The 23,251-nt window shown below is 48.7% G+C and overlaps 1 protein-coding gene across 1 annotated transcript in view; it reads left to right on the top strand.

Annotated features, from left to right (window-relative positions):
* LOC139578017 (C-myc promoter-binding protein-like) overlaps positions 1–22,641 on the top strand; it is a gene marked incomplete at its 5' end in the record, with an annotated part of 33,350 nt that extends 10,709 nt beyond the window's left edge. The window contains 1 exon segment of the mRNA XM_071405152.1: positions 20,317–22,641. Within this exon segment, the coding sequence (XP_071261253.1) occupies positions 20,317–20,453 (137 nt within the window).
* Between the last annotated feature and the right edge of the window lie 610 nt (positions 22,642–23,251).

Genomic DNA, 23,251 nt, shown 5'->3' with positions numbered 1-23,251 from the left:
CAAGGCAGCAGCTACTCTTCCTGGGGTTTATTATGGATCCCCATTACTTCCTGCCAAGGCAGCTACTCTTCCTGGGGTTTATTATGGATCCCCATTAGTTCCTGCCAAGGCTGCAGCTACTCTTCCTGGGGTTTATTATGGATCCCCATTAGTTCCTGCCAAGGCAGCAGCTACTCTTCCTGGGGTTTATTATGGATCCCCATTAGTTCCTGCCAAGGCAGCAGCTACTCTTCCTGGGGTTTATTATGGATCCCCATTAGTTCCTGCCAAGGCAGCAGCTACTCTTCCTGGGGTTTATTATGGATCCCCATTAGTTCCTGCCAAGGCAGCAGCTACTCTTCCTGGGGTTTATTATGGATCCCCATTAGTTCCTGCCAAGGCAGCAGCTACTCTTCCTGGGGTTTATTATGGATCCCCATTAGTTCCTGCCAAGGCAGCAGCTACTCTTCCTGGGGTTTATTATGGATCCCCATTAGTTCCTGCCAAGGCAGCAGCTACTCTTCCTGGGGTTTATTATGGATCCCCAATAGTTCCTGCCAAGGCAGCAGCTACTCTTCCTGGGGTTTATTATGGATCCCCATTAGTTCCTGTCAAGGCAGCAGCTACGCTTCCTGGGGTTTATTATGGATCTCCATTAGTTCCTGTAAAGGCAGCAGCTACTCTTCCTGGGGTTTATTATGGATCCCCATTAGTTCCTGCCAAGGCAGCTACTCTTCCTGGGGTTTATTATGGATCCCCATTAGTTCCTGCCAAGGCAGCAGCTACTCTTCCTGGGGTTTATTATGGATCCCCATTAGTTCCTGCCAAGGCAGCAGCTACTCTTCCTGGGGTTTATTATGGATCCCCATTAGTTCCTGCCAAGGCTGCAGCTACTCTTCCTGGGGTTTATTATGGATCCCCATTAGTTCCTGCCAAGGCAGCAGCTACTCTTCATGGGGTTTATTATGGATCCACATTAGTTCCTGCCAAGGCAGCAGCTACTCTTCCTGGGGTTTATTATGGATCACCATTAGTTCTGCCAAGGCAGCAGCTACTCTTCCTGGGGTTTATTATGGATCCCCATTAGTTCCTGCCAAGGCAGCAGCTACTCTTACTGGGGTTTATTATGGATCCCCATTAGTTCCTGCCAAGGCAGCAGCTACTCTTCCTGGGGTTTATTATGGATCCCCATTAGTTCCTGCCAAGAGAGCAGCTACTCTTCCTGGGGTTTATTATGGATCCCCATTAGTTCCTGCCAAGGCAGCAGCTACTCTTCCTGGGGTTTATTATGGATCCCCATTAGTTCCTGCCAAGGCAGCAGCTACTCTTCCTGGGGTTTATTATGGATCCCCATTAGTTCCTGTCAAGGCAGCAGCTACTCTTCCTGGGGTTTATTATGGATCACCATTAGTTCCTGCCAAGACAGCAGCTACTCTTCCTGGGGTTTATTATGGATCCCCATTAGTTCCTGCCAAGGCAGCAGCTACTCTTCCTGGGGGTTTATTATGGATCCCCATTAGTTCCTGCCAAGGCAGCTACTCTTCCTGGGGTTTATTATGGATCCCCATTAGTTCCTGCCAAGGCAGCAGCTACTCTTCCCGGGGTTTATTATGGATCCCCATTAGTTCCTGCCAAGGCAGCAGCTACTCTTCCTGGGGTTTATTATGGATCCCCATTAGTTCCTGCCAAGGCAGCAGCTGCTCTTCCTGTGGTTTATTATGGATCCCCATTAGTTCCTGCCAAGGCAGCAGCTACTCTTCCTGGGGTTTATTATGGATCCCCATTAGTTCCTGCCAAGGCAGCAGCTACTCTTCCTGGGGTTTATTATGGATCCCCATTCATTCCTGCTAAGGCAGCAGCTACTCTTCCTGGGGTTTATTATGGATCTCCATTAGTTCCTGTCAAGGCAGCAGCTACTCTTCCTGGGGTTTATTATGGATCCCCATTAGTTCCTGCCAAGGCAGCTACTCTTCCTGGGGTTTATTATGGATCCCCATTAGTTCCTGCCAAGGCTGCAGTTACTCTTCCTGGGGTTTATTATGGATCCCCATTAGTTCCTGCCAAGGCAGCAGCTACTCTTCCTGGGGTTTATTATGGATCCCCATTAGTTCCTGCCAAGGCAGCAGCTACTCTTCCTGGGGTTTATTATGGATCCCCATTAGTTCCTGCCAAGGCAGCAGCTACTCTTCCTGGGGTTTATTATGGATCCCCATTCATTCCTGCTAAGGCAGCAGCTACTCTTCCTGGGGTTTATTATGGATCTCCATTAGTTCCTGTCAAGGCAGCAGCTACTCTTCCTGGGGTTTATTATGGATCCCCATTACTTCCTGCCAAGGCAGCTACTCTTCCTGGGGTTTATTATGGATCCCCATTAGTTCCTGCCAAGGCTGCAGCTACTCTTCCTGGGGTTTATTATGGATCCCCATTAGTTCCTGCCAAGGCAGCAGCTACTCTTCCTGGGGTTTATTATGGATCCCCATTAGTTCCTGCCAAGGCAGCAGCTACTCTTCCTGGGGTTTATTATGGATCCCCATTAGTTCCTGCCAAGGCAGCAGCTACTCTTCCTGGGGTTTATTATGGATCCCCATTAGTTCCTGCCAAGGCAGCAGCTACTCTTCCTGGGGTTTATTATGGATCCCCATTAGTTCCTGCCAAGGCAGCAGCTACTCTTCCTGGGGTTTATTATGGATCCCCATTAGTTCCTGCCAAGGCAGCAGCTACTCTTCCTGGGGTTTATTATGGATCCCCATTAGTTCCTGCCAAGGCAGCAGCTACTCTTCCTGGGGTTTATTATGGATCCCCAATAGTTCCTGCCAAGGCAGCAGCTACTCTTCCTGGGGTTTATTATGGATCCCCATTAGTTCCTGTCAAGGCAGCAGCTACGCTTCCTGGGGTTTATTATGGATCTCCATTAGTTCCTGTAAAGGCAGCAGCTACTCTTCCTGGGGTTTATTATGGATCCCCATTAGTTCCTGCCAAGGCAGCTACTCTTCCTGGGGTTTATTATGGATCCCCATTAGTTCCTGCCAAGGCAGCAGCTACTCTTCCTGGGGTTTATTATGGATCCCCATTAGTTCCTGCCAAGGCAGCAGCTACTCTTCCTGGGGTTTATTATGGATCCCCATTAGTTCCTGCCAAGGCAGCAGCTACTCTTCCTGGGGTTTATTATGGATCCCCATTAGTTCCTGCCAAGGCAGCAGCTACTCTTCCTGGGGTTTATTATGGATCCCCATTAGTTCCTGCCAAGGCAGCAGCTACTCTTCCTGGGGTTTATTATGGATCCCCATTAGTTCCTGCCAAGGCAGCAGCTACTCTTCCTGGGGTTTATTATGGATCCCCATTAGTTCCTGCCAAGGCAGCAGCTACTCTTCCTGGGGTTTATTATGGATCCCCATTCATTCCTGCTAAGGCAGCAGCTACTCTTCCTGGGGTTTATTATGGATCTCCATTAGTTCCTGTCAAGGCAGCAGCTACTCTTCCTGGGGTTTATTATGGATCCCCATTAGTTCCTGCCAAGGCAGCTACTCTTCCTGGGGTTTATTATGGATCCCCATTAGTTCCTGCCAAGGCTGCAGCTACTCTTCCTGGGGTTTATTATGGATCCCCATTAGTTCCTGCCAAGGCAGCAGCTACTCTTCCTGGGGTTTATTATGGATCCACATTAGTTCCTGCCAAGGCAGCAGCTACTCTTCCTGGGGTTTATTATGGATCCCCATTAGTTCCTGCCAAGGCAGCAGCTACTCTTCCTGGGGTTTATTATGGATCCCCATTAGTTCCTGCCAAGGCAGCAGCTACTCTTCCTGGGGTTTATTATGGATCCCCATTAGTTCCTGCCAAGGCAGCAGCTACTCTTCCTGGGGTTTATTATGGATCCCCATTAGTTCCTGCCAAGGCAGCAGCTACTCTTCCTGGGGTTTATTATGGATCCCCATTAGTTCCTGCCAAGGCAGCAGCTACTCTTCCTGGGGTTTATTATGGATCCCCATTCATTCCTGCTAAGGCAGCAGCTACTCTTCCTGGGGTTTATTATGGATCTCCATTAGTTCCTGTCAAGGCAGCAGCTACTCTTCCTGGGGTTTATTATGGATCCCCATTAGTTCCTGCCAAGGCAGCTACTCTTCCTGGGGTTTATTATGGATCCCCATTAGTTCCTGCCAAGGCTGCAGCTACTCTTCCTGGGGTTTATTATGGATCCCCATTAGTTCCTGCCAAGGCAGCAGCTACTCTTCCTGGGGTTTATTATGGATCCCCATTAGTTCCTGCCAAGGCAGCAGCTACTCTTCCTGTGGTTTATTATGGATCCCCATTAGTTCCTGCCAAGGCAGCAGCTACTCTTCCTGGGGTTTATTATGGATCCCCATTAGTTCCTGCCAAGGCAGCAGCTACTCTTCCTGGGGTTTATTATGGATCACCATTAGTTCTGCCAAGGCAGCAGCTACTCTTCCTGGGGTTTATTATGGATCCCCATTAGTTCCTGCCAAGGCAGCAGCTACTCTTACTGGGGTTTATTATGGATCCCCATTAGTTCCTGCCAAGGCAGCAGCTACTCTTCCTGGGGTTTATTATGGATCCCCATTAGTTCCTGCCAAGAGAGCAGCTACTCTTCCTGGGGTTTATTATGGATCCCCATTAGTTCCTGCCAAGGCAGCAGCTACTCTTCCTGGGGTTTATTATGGATCCCCATTAGTTCCTGCCAAGGCAGCAGCTACTCTTCCTGGGGTTTATTATGGATCCCCATTAGTTCCTGCCAAGGCAGCAGCTACTCTTCCTGGGGTTTATTATGGATCCCCATTAGTTCCTGCCAAGGCAGCAGCTACTCTTCCTGGGGTTTATTATGGATCCCCATTAGTTCCTGTCAAGGCAGCAGCTACTCTTCCTGGGGTTTATTATGGATCACCATTAGTTCCTGCCAAGACAGCAGCTACTCTTCCTGGGGTTTATTATGGATCCCCATTAGTTCCTGCCAAGGCAGCAGCTACTCTTCCTGGGGTTTATTATGGATCCACATTAGTTCCTGCCAAGGCAGCTACTCTTCCTGGGGTTTATTATGGATCCCCATTAGTTCCTACCAAGGCAGCGGCTACTCTTCCTGGGGTTTATTATGGATCCCCATTAGTTCCTGCCAAGGCAGCAGCTACTCTTCCTGGGGTTTATTATGGATCCCCATTAGTTCCTGCCAAGGCAACAGCTACTCTTCCTGGGGTTTAATATGGATCCCCATTAGTTCCTGCCAAGGCAGCAGCTACTCTTCCTGGGGTTTATTATGGATCCCCATTAGTTCCTGCCAAGGCAGCAGCTACTCTTCCTGGGGTTTATTATGGATCCCCAATAGTTCCTGCTAAGGCAGCAGCTACTCTTCCTGGGGTTTATTATGGATCCCCATTAGTTCCTGTCAAGGCAGCAGCTACGCTTCCTGGGGTTTATTATGGATCTCCATTAGTTCCTGTCAAGGCAGCAGCTACTCTTCCTGGGGTTTATTATGGATCCCCATTAGTTCCTGCCAAGGCAGCTACTCTTCCTGGGGTTTATTATGGATCCCCATTAGTTCCTGCCAAGGCTGCAGTTACTCTTCCTGGGGTTTATTATGGATCCCCATTAGTTCCTGCCAAGGCAGCAGCTACTCTTCCTGGGGTTTATTATGGATCCCCATTAGTTCCTGCCAAGGCAGAAGCTACTCTTCCTGGGGTTTATTATGGATCCCCATTAGTTCCTGCCAAGGCAGCAGCTACTCTTCCTGGGGTTTATTATGGATCCCCATTCATTCCTGCTAAGGCAGCAGCTACTCTTCCTGGGGTTTATTATGGATCTCCATTAGTTCCTGTCAAGGCAGCAGCTACTCTTCCTGGGGTTTATTATGGATCCCCATTACTTCCTGCCAAGGCAGCTACTCTTCCTGGGGTTTATTATGGATCCCCATTAGTTCCTGCCAAGGCTGCAGCTACTCTTCCTGGGGTTTATTATGGATCCCCATTAGTTCCTGCCAAGGCAGCAGCTACTCTTCCTGGGGTTTATTATGGATCCCCATTAGTTCCTGCCAAGGCAGCAGCTACTCTTCCTGGGGTTTATTATGGATCCCCATTAGTTCCTGCCAAGGCAGCAGCTACTCTTCCTGGGGTTTATTATGGATCCCCATTAGTTCCTGCCAAGGCAGCAGCTACTCTTCCTGGGGTTTATTATGGATCCCCATTAGTTCCTGCCAAGGCAGCAGCTACTCTTCCTGGGGTTTATTATGGATCCCCATTAGTTCCTGCCAAGGCAGCAGCTACTCTTCCTGGGGTTTATTATGGATCCCCATTAGTTCCTGCCAAGGCAGCAGCTACTCTTCCTGGGGTTTATTATGGATCCCCAATAGTTCCTGCCAAGGCAGCAGCTACTCTTCCTGGGGTTTATTATGGATCCCCATTAGTTCCTGTCAAGGCAGCAGCTACGCTTCCTGGGGTTTATTATGGATCTCCATTAGTTCCTGTAAAGGCAGCAGCTACTCTTCCTGGGGTTTATTATGGATCCCCATTAGTTCCTGCCAAGGCAGCTACTCTTCCTGGGGTTTATTATGGATCCCCATTAGTTCCTGCCAAGGCAGCAGCTACTCTTCCTGGGGTTTATTATGGATCCCCATTAGTTCCTGCCAAGGCAGCAGCTACTCTTCCTGGGGTTTATTATGGATCCCCATTAGTTCCTGCCAAGGCAGCAGCTACTCTTCCTGGGGTTTATTATGGATCCCCATTAGTTCCTGCCAAGGCAGCAGCTACTCTTCCTGGGGTTTATTATGGATCCCCATTAGTTCCTGCCAAGGCAGCAGCTACTCTTCCTGGGGTTTATTATGGATCCCCATTAGTTCCTGCCAAGGCAGCAGCTACTCTTCCTGGGGTTTATTATGGATCCCCATTAGTTCCTGCCAAGGCAGCAGCTACTCTTCCTGGGGTTTATTATGGATCCCCATTAGTTCCTGCCAAGGCAGCAGCTACTCTTCCTGGGGTTTATTATGGATCCCCATTCATTCCTGCTAAGGCAGCAGCTACTCTTCCTGGGGTTTATTATGGATCTCCATTAGTTCCTGTCAAGGCAGCAGCTACTCTTCCTGGGGTTTATTATGGATCCCCATTAGTTCCTGCCAAGGCAGCTACTCTTCCTGGGGTTTATTATGGATCCCCATTAGTTCCTGCCAAGGCTGCAGCTACTCTTCCTGGGGTTTATTATGGATCCCCATTAGTTCCTGCCAAGGCAGCAGCTACTCTTCCTGGGGTTTATTATGGATCCACATTAGTTCCTGCCAAGGCAGCAGCTACTCTTCCTGGGGTTTATTATGGATCACCATTAGTTCTGCCAAGGCAGCAGCTACTCTTCCTGGGGTTTATTATGGATCCCCATTAGTTCCTGCCAAGGCAGCAGCTACTCTTACTGGGGTTTATTATGGATCCCCATTAGTTCCTGCCAAGGCAGCAGCTACTCTTCCTGGGGTTTATTATGGATCCCCATTAGTTCCTGCCAAGAGAGCAGCTACTCTTCCTGGGGTTTATTATGGATCCCCATTAGTTCCTGCCAAGGCAGCAGCTACTCTTCCTGGGGTTTATTATGGATCCCCATTAGTTCCTGCCAAGGCAGCAGCTACTCTTCCTGGGGTTTATTATGGATCCCCATTAGTTCCTGTCAAGGCAGCAGCTACTCTTCCTGGGGTTTATTATGGATCACCATTAGTTCCTGCCAAGACAGCAGCTACTCTTCCTGGGGTTTATTATGGATCCCCATTAGTTCCTGCCAAGGCAGCAGCTACTCTTCCTGGGGGTTTATTATGGATCCCCATTAGTTCCTGCCAAGGCAGCTACTCTTCCTGGGGTTTATTATGGATCCCCATTAGTTCCTGCCAAGGCAGCAGCTACTCTTCCCGGGGTTTATTATGGATCCCCATTAGTTCCTGCCAAGGCAGCAGCTACTCTTCCTGGGGTTTATTATGGATCCCCATTAGTTCCTGCCAAGGCAGCAGCTGCTCTTCCTGTGGTTTATTATGGATCCCCATTAGTTCCTGCCAAGGCAGCAGCTACTCTTCCTGGGGTTTATTATGGATCCCCATTAGTTCCTGCCAAGGCAGCAGCTACTCTTCCTGGGGTTTATTATGGATCCCCATTCATTCCTGCTAAGGCAGCAGCTACTCTTCCTGGGGTTTATTATGGATCTCCATTAGTTCCTGTCAAGGCAGCAGCTACTCTTCCTGGGGTTTATTATGGATCCCCATTAGTTCCTGCCAAGGCAGCTACTCTTCCTGGGGTTTATTATGGATCCCCATTAGTTCCTGCCAAGGCTGCAGTTACTCTTCCTGGGGTTTATTATGGATCCCCATTAGTTCCTGCCAAGGCAGCAGCTACTCTTCCTGGGGTTTATTATGGATCCCCATTAGTTCCTGCCAAGGCAGCAGCTACTCTTCCTGGGGTTTATTATGGATCCCCATTAGTTCCTGCCAAGGCAGCAGCTACTCTTCCTGGGGTTTATTATGGATCCCCATTCATTCCTGCTAAGGCAGCAGCTACTCTTCCTGGGGTTTATTATGGATCTCCATTAGTTCCTGTCAAGGCAGCAGCTACTCTTCCTGGGGTTTATTATGGATCCCCATTACTTCCTGCCAAGGCAGCTACTCTTCCTGGGGTTTATTATGGATCCCCATTAGTTCCTGCCAAGGCTGCAGCTACTCTTCCTGGGGTTTATTATGGATCCCCATTAGTTCCTGCCAAGGCAGCAGCTACTCTTCCTGGGGTTTATTATGGATCCCCATTAGTTCCTGCCAAGGCAGCAGCTACTCTTCCTGGGGTTTATTATGGATCCCCATTAGTTCCTGCCAAGGCAGCAGCTACTCTTCCTGGGGTTTATTATGGATCCCCATTAGTTCCTGCCAAGGCAGCAGCTACTCTTCCTGGGGTTTATTATGGATCCCCATTAGTTCCTGCCAAGGCAGCAGCTACTCTTCCTGGGGTTTATTATGGATCCCCATTAGTTCCTGCCAAGGCAGCAGCTACTCTTCCTGGGGTTTATTATGGATCCCCATTAGTTCCTGCCAAGGCAGCAGCTACTCTTCCTGGGGTTTATTATGGATCCCCAATAGTTCCTGCCAAGGCAGCAGCTACTCTTCCTGGGGTTTATTATGGATCCCCATTAGTTCCTGTCAAGGCAGCAGCTACGCTTCCTGGGGTTTATTATGGATCTCCATTAGTTCCTGTAAAGGCAGCAGCTACTCTTCCTGGGGTTTATTATGGATCCCCATTAGTTCCTGCCAAGGCAGCTACTCTTCCTGGGGTTTATTATGGATCCCCATTAGTTCCTGCCAAGGCAGCAGCTACTCTTCCTGGGGTTTATTATGGATCCCCATTAGTTCCTGCCAAGGCAGCAGCTACTCTTCCTGGGGTTTATTATGGATCCCCATTAGTTCCTGCCAAGGCTGCAGCTACTCTTCCTGGGGTTTATTATGGATCCCCATTAGTTCCTGCCAAGGCAGCAGCTACTCTTCATGGGGTTTATTATGGATCCACATTAGTTCCTGCCAAGGCAGCAGCTACTCTTCCTGGGGTTTATTATGGATCACCATTAGTTCTGCCAAGGCAGCAGCTACTCTTCCTGGGGTTTATTATGGATCCCCATTAGTTCCTGCCAAGGCAGCAGCTACTCTTACTGGGGTTTATTATGGATCCCCATTAGTTCCTGCCAAGGCAGCAGCTACTCTTCCTGGGGTTTATTATGGATCCCCATTAGTTCCTGCCAAGAGAGCAGCTACTCTTCCTGGGGTTTATTATGGATCCCCATTAGTTCCTGCCAAGGCAGCAGCTACTCTTCCTGGGGTTTATTATGGATCCCCATTAGTTCCTGCCAAGGCAGCAGCTACTCTTCCTGGGGTTTATTATGGATCCCCATTAGTTCCTGTCAAGGCAGCAGCTACTCTTCCTGGGGTTTATTATGGATCACCATTAGTTCCTGCCAAGACAGCAGCTACTCTTCCTGGGGTTTATTATGGATCCCCATTAGTTCCTGCCAAGGCAGCAGCTACTCTTCCTGGGGGTTTATTATGGATCCCCATTAGTTCCTGCCAAGGCAGCTACTCTTCCTGGGGTTTATTATGGATCCCCATTAGTTCCTGCCAAGGCAGCAGCTACTCTTCCCGGGGTTTATTATGGATCCCCATTAGTTCCTGCCAAGGCAGCAGCTACTCTTCCTGGGGTTTATTATGGATCCCCATTAGTTCCTGCCAAGGCAGCAGCTGCTCTTCCTGTGGTTTATTATGGATCCCCATTAGTTCCTGCCAAGGCAGCAGCTACTCTTCCTGGGGTTTATTATGGATCCCCATTAGTTCCTGCCAAGGCAGCAGCTACTCTTCCTGGGGTTTATTATGGATCCCCATTCATTCCTGCTAAGGCAGCAGCTACTCTTCCTGGGGTTTATTATGGATCTCCATTAGTTCCTGTCAAGGCAGCAGCTACTCTTCCTGGGGTTTATTATGGATCCCCATTAGTTCCTGCCAAGGCAGCTACTCTTCCTGGGGTTTATTATGGATCCCCATTAGTTCCTGCCAAGGCTGCAGTTACTCTTCCTGGGGTTTATTATGGATCCCCATTAGTTCCTGCCAAGGCAGCAGCTACTCTTCCTGGGGTTTATTATGGATCCCCATTAGTTCCTGCCAAGGCAGCAGCTACTCTTCCTGGGGTTTATTATGGATCCCCATTAGTTCCTGCCAAGGCAGCAGCTACTCTTCCTGGGGTTTATTATGGATCCCCATTCATTCCTGCTAAGGCAGCAGCTACTCTTCCTGGGGTTTATTATGGATCTCCATTAGTTCCTGTCAAGGCAGCAGCTACTCTTCCTGGGGTTTATTATGGATCCCCATTACTTCCTGCCAAGGCAGCTACTCTTCCTGGGGTTTATTATGGATCCCCATTAGTTCCTGCCAAGGCTGCAGCTACTCTTCCTGGGGTTTATTATGGATCCCCATTAGTTCCTGCCAAGGCAGCAGCTACTCTTCCTGGGGTTTATTATGGATCCCCATTAGTTCCTGCCAAGGCAGCAGCTACTCTTCCTGGGGTTTATTATGGATCCCCATTAGTTCCTGCCAAGGCAGCAGCTACTCTTCCTGGGGTTTATTATGGATCCCCATTAGTTCCTGCCAAGGCAGCAGCTACTCTTCCTGGGGTTTATTATGGATCCCCATTAGTTCCTGCCAAGGCAGCAGCTACTCTTCCTGGGGTTTATTATGGATCCCCATTAGTTCCTGCCAAGGCAGCAGCTACTCTTCCTGGGGTTTATTATGGATCCCCATTAGTTCCTGCCAAGGCAGCAGCTACTCTTCCTGGGGTTTATTATGGATCCCCAATAGTTCCTGCCAAGGCAGCAGCTACTCTTCCTGGGGTTTATTATGGATCCCCATTAGTTCCTGTCAAGGCAGCAGCTACGCTTCCTGGGGTTTATTATGGATCTCCATTAGTTCCTGTAAAGGCAGCAGCTACTCTTCCTGGGGTTTATTATGGATCCCCATTAGTTCCTGCCAAGGCAGCTACTCTTCCTGGGGTTTATTATGGATCCCCATTAGTTCCTGCCAAGGCAGCAGCTACTCTTCCTGGGGTTTATTATGGATCCCCATTAGTTCCTGCCAAGGCAGCAGCTACTCTTCCTGGGGTTTATTATGGATCCCCATTAGTTCCTGCCAAGGCAGCAGCTACTCTTCCTGGGGTTTATTATGGATCCCCATTAGTTCCTGCCAAGGCAGCAGCTACTCTTCCTGGGGTTTATTATGGATCCCCATTAGTTCCTGCCAAGGCAGCAGCTACTCTTCCTGGGGTTTATTATGGATCCCCATTAGTTCCTGCCAAGGCAGCAGCTACTCTTCCTGGGGTTTATTATGGATCCCCATTAGTTCCTGCCAAGGCAGCAGCTACTCTTCCTGGGGTTTATTATGGATCCCCATTCATTCCTGCTAAGGCAGCAGCTACTCTTCCTGGGGTTTATTATGGATCTCCATTAGTTCCTGTCAAGGCAGCAGCTACTCTTCCTGGGGTTTATTATGGATCCCCATTAGTTCCTGCCAAGGCAGCTACTCTTCCTGGGGTTTATTATGGATCCCCATTAGTTCCTGCCAAGGCTGCAGCTACTCTTCCTGGGGTTTATTATGGATCCCCATTAGTTCCTGCCAAGGCAGCAGCTACTCTTCCTGGGGTTTATTATGGATCCACATTAGTTCCTGCCAAGGCAGCAGCTACTCTTCCTGGGGTTTATTATGGATCCCCATTAGTTCCTGCCAAGGCAGCAGCTACTCTTCCTGGGGTTTATTATGGATCCCCATTAGTTCCTGCCAAGGCAGCAGCTACTCTTCCTGGGGTTTATTATGGATCCCCATTAGTTCCTGCCAAGGCAGCAGCTACTCTTCCTGGGGTTTATTATGGATCCCCATTAGTTCCTGCCAAGGCAGCAGCTACTCTTCCTGGGGTTTATTATGGATCCCCATTAGTTCCTGCCAAGGCAGCAGCTACTCTTCCTGGGGTTTATTATGGATCCCCATTCATTCCTGCTAAGGCAGCAGCTACTCTTCCTGGGGTTTATTATGGATCTCCATTAGTTCCTGTCAAGGCAGCAGCTACTCTTCCTGGGGTTTATTATGGATCCCCATTAGTTCCTGCCAAGGCAGCTACTCTTCCTGGGGTTTATTATGGATCCCCATTAGTTCCTGCCAAGGCTGCAGCTACTCTTCCTGGGGTTTATTATGGATCCCCATTAGTTCCTGCCAAGGCAGCAGCTACTCTTCCTGGGGTTTATTATGGATCCCCATTAGTTCCTGCCAAGGCAGCAGCTACTCTTCCTGTGGTTTATTATGGATCCCCATTAGTTCCTGCCAAGGCAGCAGCTACTCTTCCTGGGGTTTATTATGGATCCCCATTAGTTCCTGCCAAGGCAGCAGCTACTCTTCCTGGGGTTTATTATGGATCACCATTAGTTCTGCCAAGGCAGCAGCTACTCTTCCTGGGGTTTATTATGGATCCCCATTAGTTCCTGCCAAGGCAGCAGCTACTCTTACTGGGGTTTATTATGGATCCCCATTAGTTCCTGCCAAGGCAGCAGCTACTCTTCCTGGGGTTTATTATGGATCCCCATTAGTTCCTGCCAAGAGAGCAGCTACTCTTCCTGGGGTTTATTATGGATCCCCATTAGTTCCTGCCAAGGCAGCAGCTACTCTTCCTGGGGTTTATTATGGATCCCCATTAGTTCCTGCCAAGGCAGCAGCTACTCTTCCTGGGGTTTATTATGGATCCCCATTAGTTCCTGCCAAGGCAGCAGCTACTCTTCCTGGGGTTTATTATGGATCCCCATTAGTTCCTGCCAAGGCAGCAGCTACTCTTCCTGGGGTTTATTATGGATCCCCATTAGTTCCTGTCAAGGCAGCAGCTACTCTTCCTGGGGTTTATTATGGATCACCATTAGTTCCTGCCAAGACAGCAGCTACTCTTCCTGGGGTTTATTATGGATCCCCATTAGTTCCTGCCAAGGCAGCAGCTACTCTTCCTGGGGTTTATTATGGATCCACATTAGTTCCTGCCAAGGCAGCTACTCTTCCTGGGGTTTATTATGGATCCCCATTAGTTCCTACCAAGGCAGCGGCTACTCTTCCTGGGGTTTATTATGGATCCCCATTAGTTCCTGCCAAGGCAGCAGCTACTCTTCCTGGGGTTTATTATGGATCCCCATTAGTTCCTGCCAAGGCAACAGCTACTCTTCCTGGGGTTTAATATGGATCCCCATTAGTTCCTGCCAAGGCAGCAGCTACTCTTCCTGGGGTTTATTATGGATCCCCATTAGTTCCTGCCAAGGCAGCAGCTACTCTTCCTGGGGTTTATTATGGATCCCCAATAGTTCCTGCTAAGGCAGCAGCTACTCTTCCTGGGGTTTATTATGGATCCCCATTAGTTCCTGTCAAGGCAGCAGCTACGCTTCCTGGGGTTTATTATGGATCTCCATTAGTTCCTGTCAAGGCAGCAGCTACTCTTCCTGGGGTTTATTATGGATCCCCATTAGTTCCTGCCAAGGCAGCTACTCTTCCTGGGGTTTATTATGGATCCCCATTAGTTCCTGCCAAGGCAGCTACTCTTCCTGGGGTTTATTATGGATCCCCATTAGTTCCTGCCAAGGCAGCAGCTACTCTTCCTGGGGTTTATTATGGATCCCCATTAGTTCCTGCCAAGGCAGCAGCTACTCTTCCTGGGGTTTATTATGGATCCCCATTAGTTCCTGCCAAGGCAGCAGCTACTCTTCCTGGGGTTTATTATGGATCCCCATTAGTTCCTGCCAAGGCAGCAGCTACTCTTCCTGGGGTTTATTATGGATCCCCATTAGTTCCTGCCAAGGCAGCAGCTACTCTTCCTGGGGTTTATTATGGATCCCCATTCATTCCTGCTAAGGCAGCAGCTACTCTTCCTGGGGTTTATTATGGATCTCCATTAGTTCCTGTCAAGGCAGCAGCTACTCTTCCTGGGGTTTATTATGGATCCCCATTAGTTCCTGCCAAGGCAGCTACTCTTCCTGGGGTTTATTATGGATCCCCATTAGTTCCTGCCAAGGCTGCAGCTACTCTTCCTGGGGTTTATTATGGATCCCCATTAGTTCCTGCCAAGGCAGCAGCTACTCTTCCTGGGGTTTATTATGGATCCCCATTAGTTCCTGCCAAGGCAGCAGCTACTCTTCCTGGGGTTTATTATGGATCCCCATTAGTTCCTGCCAAGGCAGCAGCTACTCTTCCTGGGGTTTATTATGGATCCCCATTCATTCCTGCTAAGGCAGCAGCTACTGTTCCTGGGGTTTATTATGGATCTCCATTAGTTCCTGTCAAGGCAGCAGCTACTCTTCCTGGGGTTTATTATGGATCCCCATTAGTTCCTGCCAAGGCAGCTACTCTTCCTGGGGTTTATTATGGATCCCCATTAGTTCCTGCCAAGGCTGCAGCTACTCTTCCTGGGGTTTATTATGGATCCCCATTAGTTCCTGCCAAGGCAGCAGCTACTCTTCCTGGGGTTTATTATGGATCCCCATTAGTTCCTGCCAAGGCAGCAGCTACTCTTCCTGGGGTTTATTATGGATCCCCATTAGTTCCTGCCAAGGCAGCAGCTACTCTTCCTGGGGTTTATTATGGATCCCCATTAGTTCCTGCCAAGGCAGCAGCTACTCTTCCTGGGGTTTATTATGGATCCCCATTAGTTCCTGCCAAGGCAGCAGCTACTCTTCCTGGGGTTTATTATGGATCCCCATTCATTCCTGCTAAGGCAGCAGCTACTCTTCCTGGGGTTTATTATGGATCTCCATTAGTTCCTGTCAAGGCAGCAGCTACTCTTCCTGGGGTTTATTATGGATCCCCATTAGTTCCTGCCAAGGCAGCTACTCTTCCTGGGGTTTATTATGGATCCCCATTAGTTCCTGCCAAGGCTGCAGCTACTCTTCCTGGGGTTTATTATGGATCCCCATTAGTTCCTGCCAAGGCAGCAGCTACTCTTCCTGGGGTTTATTATGGATCCCCATTAGTTCCTGCCAAGGCAGCAGCTACTCTTCCTGGGGTTTATTATGGATCCCCATTAGTTCCTGCCAAGGCAGCAGCTACTCTTCCTGGGGTTTATTATGGATCCCCATTAGTTCCTGCCAAGGCAGCAGCTACTCTTCCTGGGGTTTATTATGGATCCCCATTAGTTCCTGCCAAGGCAGCAGCTACTCTTCCTGGGGTTTATTATGGATCCCCATTAGTTCCTGCCAAGGCAGCAGCTACTCTTCCTGGGGTTTATTATGGATCCCCATTCATTCCTGCTAAGGCAGCAGCTACTCTTCCTGGGGTTTATTATGGATCTCCATTAGTTCCTGTCAAGGCAGCAGCTACTCTTCCTGGGGTTTATTATGGATCCCCATTAGTTCCTGCCAAGGCAGCTACTCTTCCTGGGGTTTATTATGGATCCCCATTAGTTCCTGCCAAGGCTGCAGCTACTCTTCCTGGGGTTTATTATGGATCCCCATTAGTTCCTGCCAAGGCAGCAGCTACTCTTCCTGGGGTTTATTATGGATCCCCATTAGTTCCTGCCAAGGCAGCAGCTACTCTTCCTGTGGTTTATTATGGATCCCCATTAGTTCCTGCCAAGGCAGCAGCTACTCTTCCTGGGGTTTATTATGGATCCCCATTAGTTCCTTCCAAGGCAGCAGCTACTCTTCCTGGGGTTTATTATGGATCACCATTAGTTCTGCCAAGGCAGCAGCTACTCTTCCTGGGGTTTATTATGGATCCCCATTAGTTCCTGCCAAGGCAGCAGCTACTCTTACTGGGGTTTATTATGGATCCCCATTAGTTCCTGCCAAGGCAGCAGCTACTCTTCCTGGGGTTTATTATGGATCCCCATTAGTTCCTGCCAAGAGAGCAGCTACTCTTCCTGGGGTTTATTATGGATCCCCATTAGTTCCTGCCAAGGCAGCAGCTACTCTTCCTGGGGTTTATTATGGATCCCCATTAGTTCCTGTCAAGGCAGCAGCTACTCTTCCTGGGGTTTATTATGGATCCCCATTAGTTCCTGCCAAGGCAGCAGCTACTCTTCCTGGGGTTTATTATGGATCCCCATTAGTTCCTGCCAAGACAGCAGCTACTCTTCCTGGGGTTTATTATGGATCCCCATTAGTTCCTGCCAAGGCAGCAGCTACTCTTCCTGGGGGTTTATTATGGATCCCCATTAGTTCCTGCCAAGGCAGCAGCTACTCTTCCTGGGGTTTATTATGGATCCACATTAGTTCCTGCCAAGGCAGCTACTCTTCCTGGGGTTTATTATGGATCCCCATTAGTTCCTACCAAGGCAGCAGCTACTCTTCCTGGGGTTTATTATGGATCCCCATTAGTTCCTGCCAAGGCAGCAGCTACTCTTCCTGGGGTTTATTATGGATCCCCATTAGTTCCTGCCAAGGCAGCAGCTACTCTTCCTGGGGTTTATTATGGATCCCCATTCATTCCTGCTAAGGCAGCAGCTACTCTTCCTGGGGTTTATTATGGATCTCCATTAGTTCCTGTCAAGGCAGCAGCTACTCTTCCTGGGGTTTATTATGGATCCCCATTAGTTCCTGCCAAGGCAGCTACTCTTCCTGGGGTTTATTATGGATCCCCATTAGTTCCTGCCAAGGCTGCAGCTACTCTTCCTGGGGTTTATTATGGATCCCCATTAGTTCCTGCCAAGGCAGCAGCTACTCTTCCTGGGGTTTATTATGGATCCCCATTAGTTCCTGCCAAGGCAGCAGCTACTCTTCCTGGGGTTTATTATGGATCCCCATTAGTTCCTGCCAAGGCAGCAGCTACTCTTCCTGGGGTTTATTATGGATCCCCATTAGTTCCTGCCAAGGCAGCAGCTACTCTTCCTGGGGTTTATTATGGATCCCCATTAGTTCCTGCCAAGGCAGCAGCTACTCTTCCTGGGGTTTATTATGGATCCCCATTCATTCCTGCTAAGGCAGCAGCTACTCTTTCTGGGGTTTATTATGGATCTCCATTAGTTCCTGTCAAGGCAGCAGCTACTCTTCCTGGGGTTTATTATGGACCCCCATTAGTTCCTGCCAAGGCAGCTACTCTTCCTGGGGTTTATTATGGATCCCCATTAGTTCCTGCCAAGGCTGCAGCTTCTCTTCCTGGGGTTTATTATGGATCCCCATTAGTTCCTGCCAAGGCAGCAGCTACTCTTCCTGGGGTTTATTATGGATCCCCATTAGTTCCTGCCAAGGCAGCAGCTACTCTTCCTGTGGTTTATTATGGATCCCCATTAGTTCCTGCCAAGGCAGCAGCTACTCTTCCTGGGGTTTATTATGGATCCCCATTAGTTCCTGCCAAGGCAGCAGCTACTCTTCCTGGGGTTTATTATGGATCACCATTAGTTCTGCCAAGGCAGCAGCTACTCTTCCTGGGGTTTATTATGGATCCCCATTAGTTCCTGCCAAGGCAGCAGCTACTCTTACTGGGGTTTATTATGGATCCCCATTAGTTCCTGCCAAGGCAGCAGCTACTCTTCCTGGGGTTTATTATGGATCCCCATTAGTTCCTGCCAAGAGAGCAGCTACTCTTCCTGGGGTTTATTATGGATCCCCATTAGTTCCTGCCAAGGCAGCAGCTACTCTTCCTGGGGTTTATTATGGATCCCCATTAGTTCCTGTCAAGGCAGCAGCTACTCTTCCTGAGGTTTATTATGGATCCCCATTAGTTCCTGCCAAGGCAGCAGCTACTCTTCCTGGGGTTTCTTATGGATCCCCATTAGTTCCTGCCAAGGCAGCAGCTACTCTTCCTGGGGTTTATTATGGATCCCCATTAGTTCCTGTCAAGGCAGCAGCTACTCTTCCTGGGGTTTATTATGGATCACCATTAGTTCCTGCCAAGACAGCAGCTACTCTTCCTGGGGTTTATTATGGATCCCCATTAGTTCCTGCCAAGGCAGCAGCTACTCTTCCTGGGGGTTTATTATGGATCCCCATTAGTTCCTGCCAAGGCAGCAGCTACTCTTCCTGGGGTTTATTATGGATCCACATTAGTTCCTGCCGAGGCAGCTACTCTTCCTGGGGTTTATTATGGATCCCCATTAGTTCCTACCAAGGCAGCAGCTACTCTTCCTGGGGTTTATTATGGATCCCCATTAGTTCCTGCCAAGGCAGCAGCTACTCTTCCTGGGGTTTATTATGGATCCCCATTAGTTCCTGCCAAGGCAACAGCTACTCTTCCTGGGGTTTAATATGGATCCCCATTAGTTCCTGCCAAGGCAGCAGCTACTCTTCCTGGGGTTTATTATGGATCCCCATTAGTTCCTGCCAAGGCAGCAGCTACTCTTCCTGGGGTTTATTATGGATCCCCATTAGTTCCTGCCAAGGCTGCAGCTACTCTTCCTGGGGTTTATTATGGATCCCCATTAGTTCCTGCCAAGGCAGCAGCTACTCTTCCTGGGGTTTATTATGGATCCCCATTAGTTCCTGCCAAGGCAGCAGCTACTCTTCCTGGGGTCCAGCAAAATTAAGGCAGTTATGTACAATTTAAATTATTACATGACATTACATTTTATAACACTTTCAAAACGTATTAAGTGTGTTCCCTTAGCCACTACTCTATTACCACATATCTACAACACATAATCCTTGTGTACAGTATGTGTATGTGTGTTGCTTTACAGTCTGATTCTGTGTCTGTTGTATTCTCCCATCATGGTCGCTAAGTAACCCTGTTGTATTCTACCATCATGGTCGCTAAGTAACCCTGTTGTATTCTCCCATCATGGTCGCTAAGTAACCCTGTTGTAGTCTACCATCATGGTCGCTAAGTAACCCTGTTGTATTCTCCCATCATGGTCGCTAAGTAAGCCTGTTATATTCTCCCATCATGGTCGCTAAGTAACCCTGTTGTATTCTACCATCATGGTCGCTAAGTAACCCTGTTGTATTCTTCCATCATGGTCGCTAAGTAAGCCTGTTGTATTCTACCATCATGGTCGCTAAGTAACCCTGTTGTTATCTTCCATCATGGTCGCTAAGTAACCCTGTTGTAATCTACCATCATGGTTGCTAAGTTACCCTGTTGTATTCTACCATCATGGTCTCTAAGTAACCCTGTTGATTTCTACCATCATGGTCGCTAAGTAACCTTGTTGTATTCTACCTTCATGGTCGCTAAGTAACCCTGTTGTATTCTACCTTCATGGTCACTAAGTAACCATGTTGTAGTCTACCATCATGGTCGCTAAGTAACCCTGTTGTATTCTACCTTCATGGTCGCTAAGTAACCCTGTTGTATTCTACCATCATGGTCGCCTAGTAACCCTGTTGTATTCTACCATCATGGTTGCCTAGTAACCCTGTTATATTCTACCATCATGGTCGCCTAGTAACCCTGTTGTATTCTACCATCATGGTCGCCTAGTAACCCTGTTGTATTCTACCATCATGGTCGCCTAGTAACCCTGTTGTATTCTACCATCATGGTCGCTAAGTAACCCTGTTGTATTCTACCATCATGGTCGCTAAGTAACCCTGTTGTATTCTACCATCATGGTCGCCTAGTAACCCTGTTGTATTCTACCATCATGGTCGCCTAGTAACCCTGTTGTATTCTACCATCATGGTCGCCTAGTAACCCTGTTGTATTCTACCATCATGGTCGCCTAGTAACCCTGTTGTATTCTACCATCATGGTCGCCTAGTAACCCTGTTGTATTCTACCATCATGGTCGCCTAGTAACCCTGTTGTATTCTCCCATCATGGTCGCCTAGTAGGTTAAACAACCACATCATGATCAGTAATAGTGACTGTAAACTAACCCTTACCTTGCTTCTCTGTTCCAGAAGCGTTTGATCGTGAGTACAAGGTTGCTTACGACCGCCTCAGCCCCAGCCAGGTGAAGCTGACACACAACTGTGACCGGCCCCCAGGAGCAGGGGTCATGGAATGTAGGAGGATGTTCGGGAAACCCAGTCTGTGATCTCTACACCTCACCTCCTCTGGAGGACCTTGAGGCAGCCCAGTCTCCCCACCTCCCCCTGGCTGCTATCCATCCATCCCATCCCTCCCAAAACATGACTGCTGCTCACTTACTACCAGCCCCTCTCTCTGCCCCCTCTCTCTCTGGCCCCCCTCTGTCTCTCTGGCCCCCCTCTCTCTCTCTCTGGCCCCTCTCTCTCTCTGGCCCCCCTCTCTCTCTAGACCCCTCTCTCTCTGGCCCCTCTCTCTCTGGCCCCCCTCTCTCTCCCCTCTCTCTCTGGCCCCTCTCTCTCCCTGGCCCCCCTCTCTCTCTCTGGCCCCCCTCTCTCTCTCTGGCCCCCCTCTCTCTCTCTGGCCCCTCTCTCTCTCTCTGGCCCCTCTCTCTCCCTGGCCCCCCTCTCTCTCTCTGGCCCCCCTCTCTCTCTCTGGCCCCCCTCTCTCTCTCTGGCCCCTCTCTCTCTCTCTGGCCCCTCTCTGTTGGGGTGAATCAGCCCACCTGACACCCCAGGCAGGGGGAGGAAAGTCTTTGGGACCCAACATGTACTGACTGAAGCGCAGTGTGGAACAAATACACAGAAAAGATCCTAGAATCTTTCAGAGATGCTCCACACTGTTACAATAGGACATTTACATGTGAGTCATTTAGCAGACTCTCTTATCCAGAGACACTTACAGTAGTGAGTCATTTAGCAGACTCTCTTATCCAGAGACACTACAGTAGTGAGTCATTTAGCAGACTCTCTGATCCAGAGCCACTACAGTAGTGAGTCATTTAGCAGACTCTCTTATCCAGAGTCACTACAGTAGTGAGTCATTTAGCAGACTCTCTGATCCAGAGCCACTACAGTAGTGAGTCATTTAGCAGACTCTCTTATCCAGAGTCACTACAGTAGTGAGTCATTTAGCAGACTCTCTGATCCAGAGCCACTACAGTAGTGAGTCATTTAGCAGACTCTCTTATCCAGAGTCACTACAGTAGTGAGTCATTTAGCAGACTCTCTGATCCAGAGTCACTACAGTAGTGAGTCATTTAGCAGACTCTCTTATCCAGAGTCACTACAGTAGTGAGTCATTTAGCAGACTCTCTGATCCAGAGCCACTACAGTAGTGAGTCATTTAGCAGACACTCTTATCCAGAGTCACTACAGTAGTGAGTCATTTAGCAGACTCTCTGATTCGAACCTGTGACCTTTTGGTTAATGGCCCAATGCTCTGAAGCGCTAGGCTACCTGCCTCCCTCACATGGTATTCACGGTATGACATGGTATCACATGGTATGACATGGTATTACAATGGGACCACATAGCTATGACATGGTATCACATGGTATGACATGGCATCACATGGTATCACAATAGGACCTAATGGTATCACAATAGGACCTCATGGTATCACAATAGGACCAAATGGTATCACAATAGGACCTCATGGTATCACAATAGGACCTCCTGGTATCACAATAGGACCTCATGGTATCACGACCTCATGGTAATAGGACCTCATGGTATCACAATAGGACCTCATGGTAATAGGACCTCATGGTAATAGGACCTCCTGGTATCACAATAGGACCTCATGGTATCACAATAGGACCTCATGGTAATAGGACCTCATGGTAATAGGACCTCCTGGTATCACAATAGGACCTCATGGTATCACAGTAGGACCTCATGGTATCACAATAGGACCTCATGGTATCACAATAGGACCTCATGGTATCACAATAGGACCTCATGGTATCACAGTAGGACCTCATGGTATCACAATAGGACCTCATGGTATCACAGTAGGACCTCATGGTATCACAATAGGACCTCATGGTAATAGGACCTCATGGTATCACAATAGGACCTCATGGTATCACAATAGGACCTCATGGTATCACAATAGGACCTCATGGTATCACAGTAGGACCTCATGGTAATAGGACCTCATGGTATCACAGTAGGACCTCATGGTATCACAATAGGACCTCATGGTAATAGGACCTCCTGGTATCACAATAGGACCTCATGGTATCACAATAGGACCTCATGGTATCACAATAGGACCTCATGGTATCACAGTAGGACCTCATGGTATCACAATAGGACCTCATGGTAATAGGACCTCATGGTATCACAATAGGACCTCATGGTATCACAATAGGACCTCATGGTATCACAATAGGACCTCATGGTATCACAGTAGGACCTCATGGTATCACAATAGGACCTCATGGTATCACAATAGGACCTCATGGTATCACAATAGGACCTCATGGTATCACAATAGGACCTCATGGTATCACAATAGGACCTCATGGTATCACAGTAGGACCTCATGGTATCACAATAGGACCTCATGGTATCACAGTAGGACCTCATGGTATCACAATAGGACCTCATGGTATCACAGTAGGACCTCATGGTATCACAATAGGACCTCATGGTATCACAGTAGGACCTCATGGTATCACAATAGGACCTCATGGTATCACAATAGGACCTCATGGTATCACAATAGGACCTCCTGGTATCACAATAGGACCTCATGGTATCACAATAGGACCTCATGGTATCACGACCTCATGGTATCACGACCTCATGGTATCACAATAGGACCTCATGGTATCACAGTAGGACCTCATGGTATCACAATAGGACCTCATGGTATCACAATAGGACCTCATGGTAATAGGACCTCATGGTATCACAATAGGACCTCATGGTATCACAATAGGACCTCATGGTATCACGACCTCATGGTATCACAGTAGGACCTCATGGTATCACAATAGGACCTCATGGTATCACAATA

This window comes from Salvelinus alpinus, chromosome 6, assembly GCF_045679555.1.
Source record: "Salvelinus alpinus chromosome 6, SLU_Salpinus.1, whole genome shotgun sequence".
NCBI lineage: Eukaryota > Metazoa > Chordata > Actinopteri > Salmoniformes > Salmonidae > Salvelinus > Salvelinus alpinus.
Note: the sequence above shows the minus strand (reverse complement) of the source record. Positions and strands in the feature narration are given on the sequence as shown.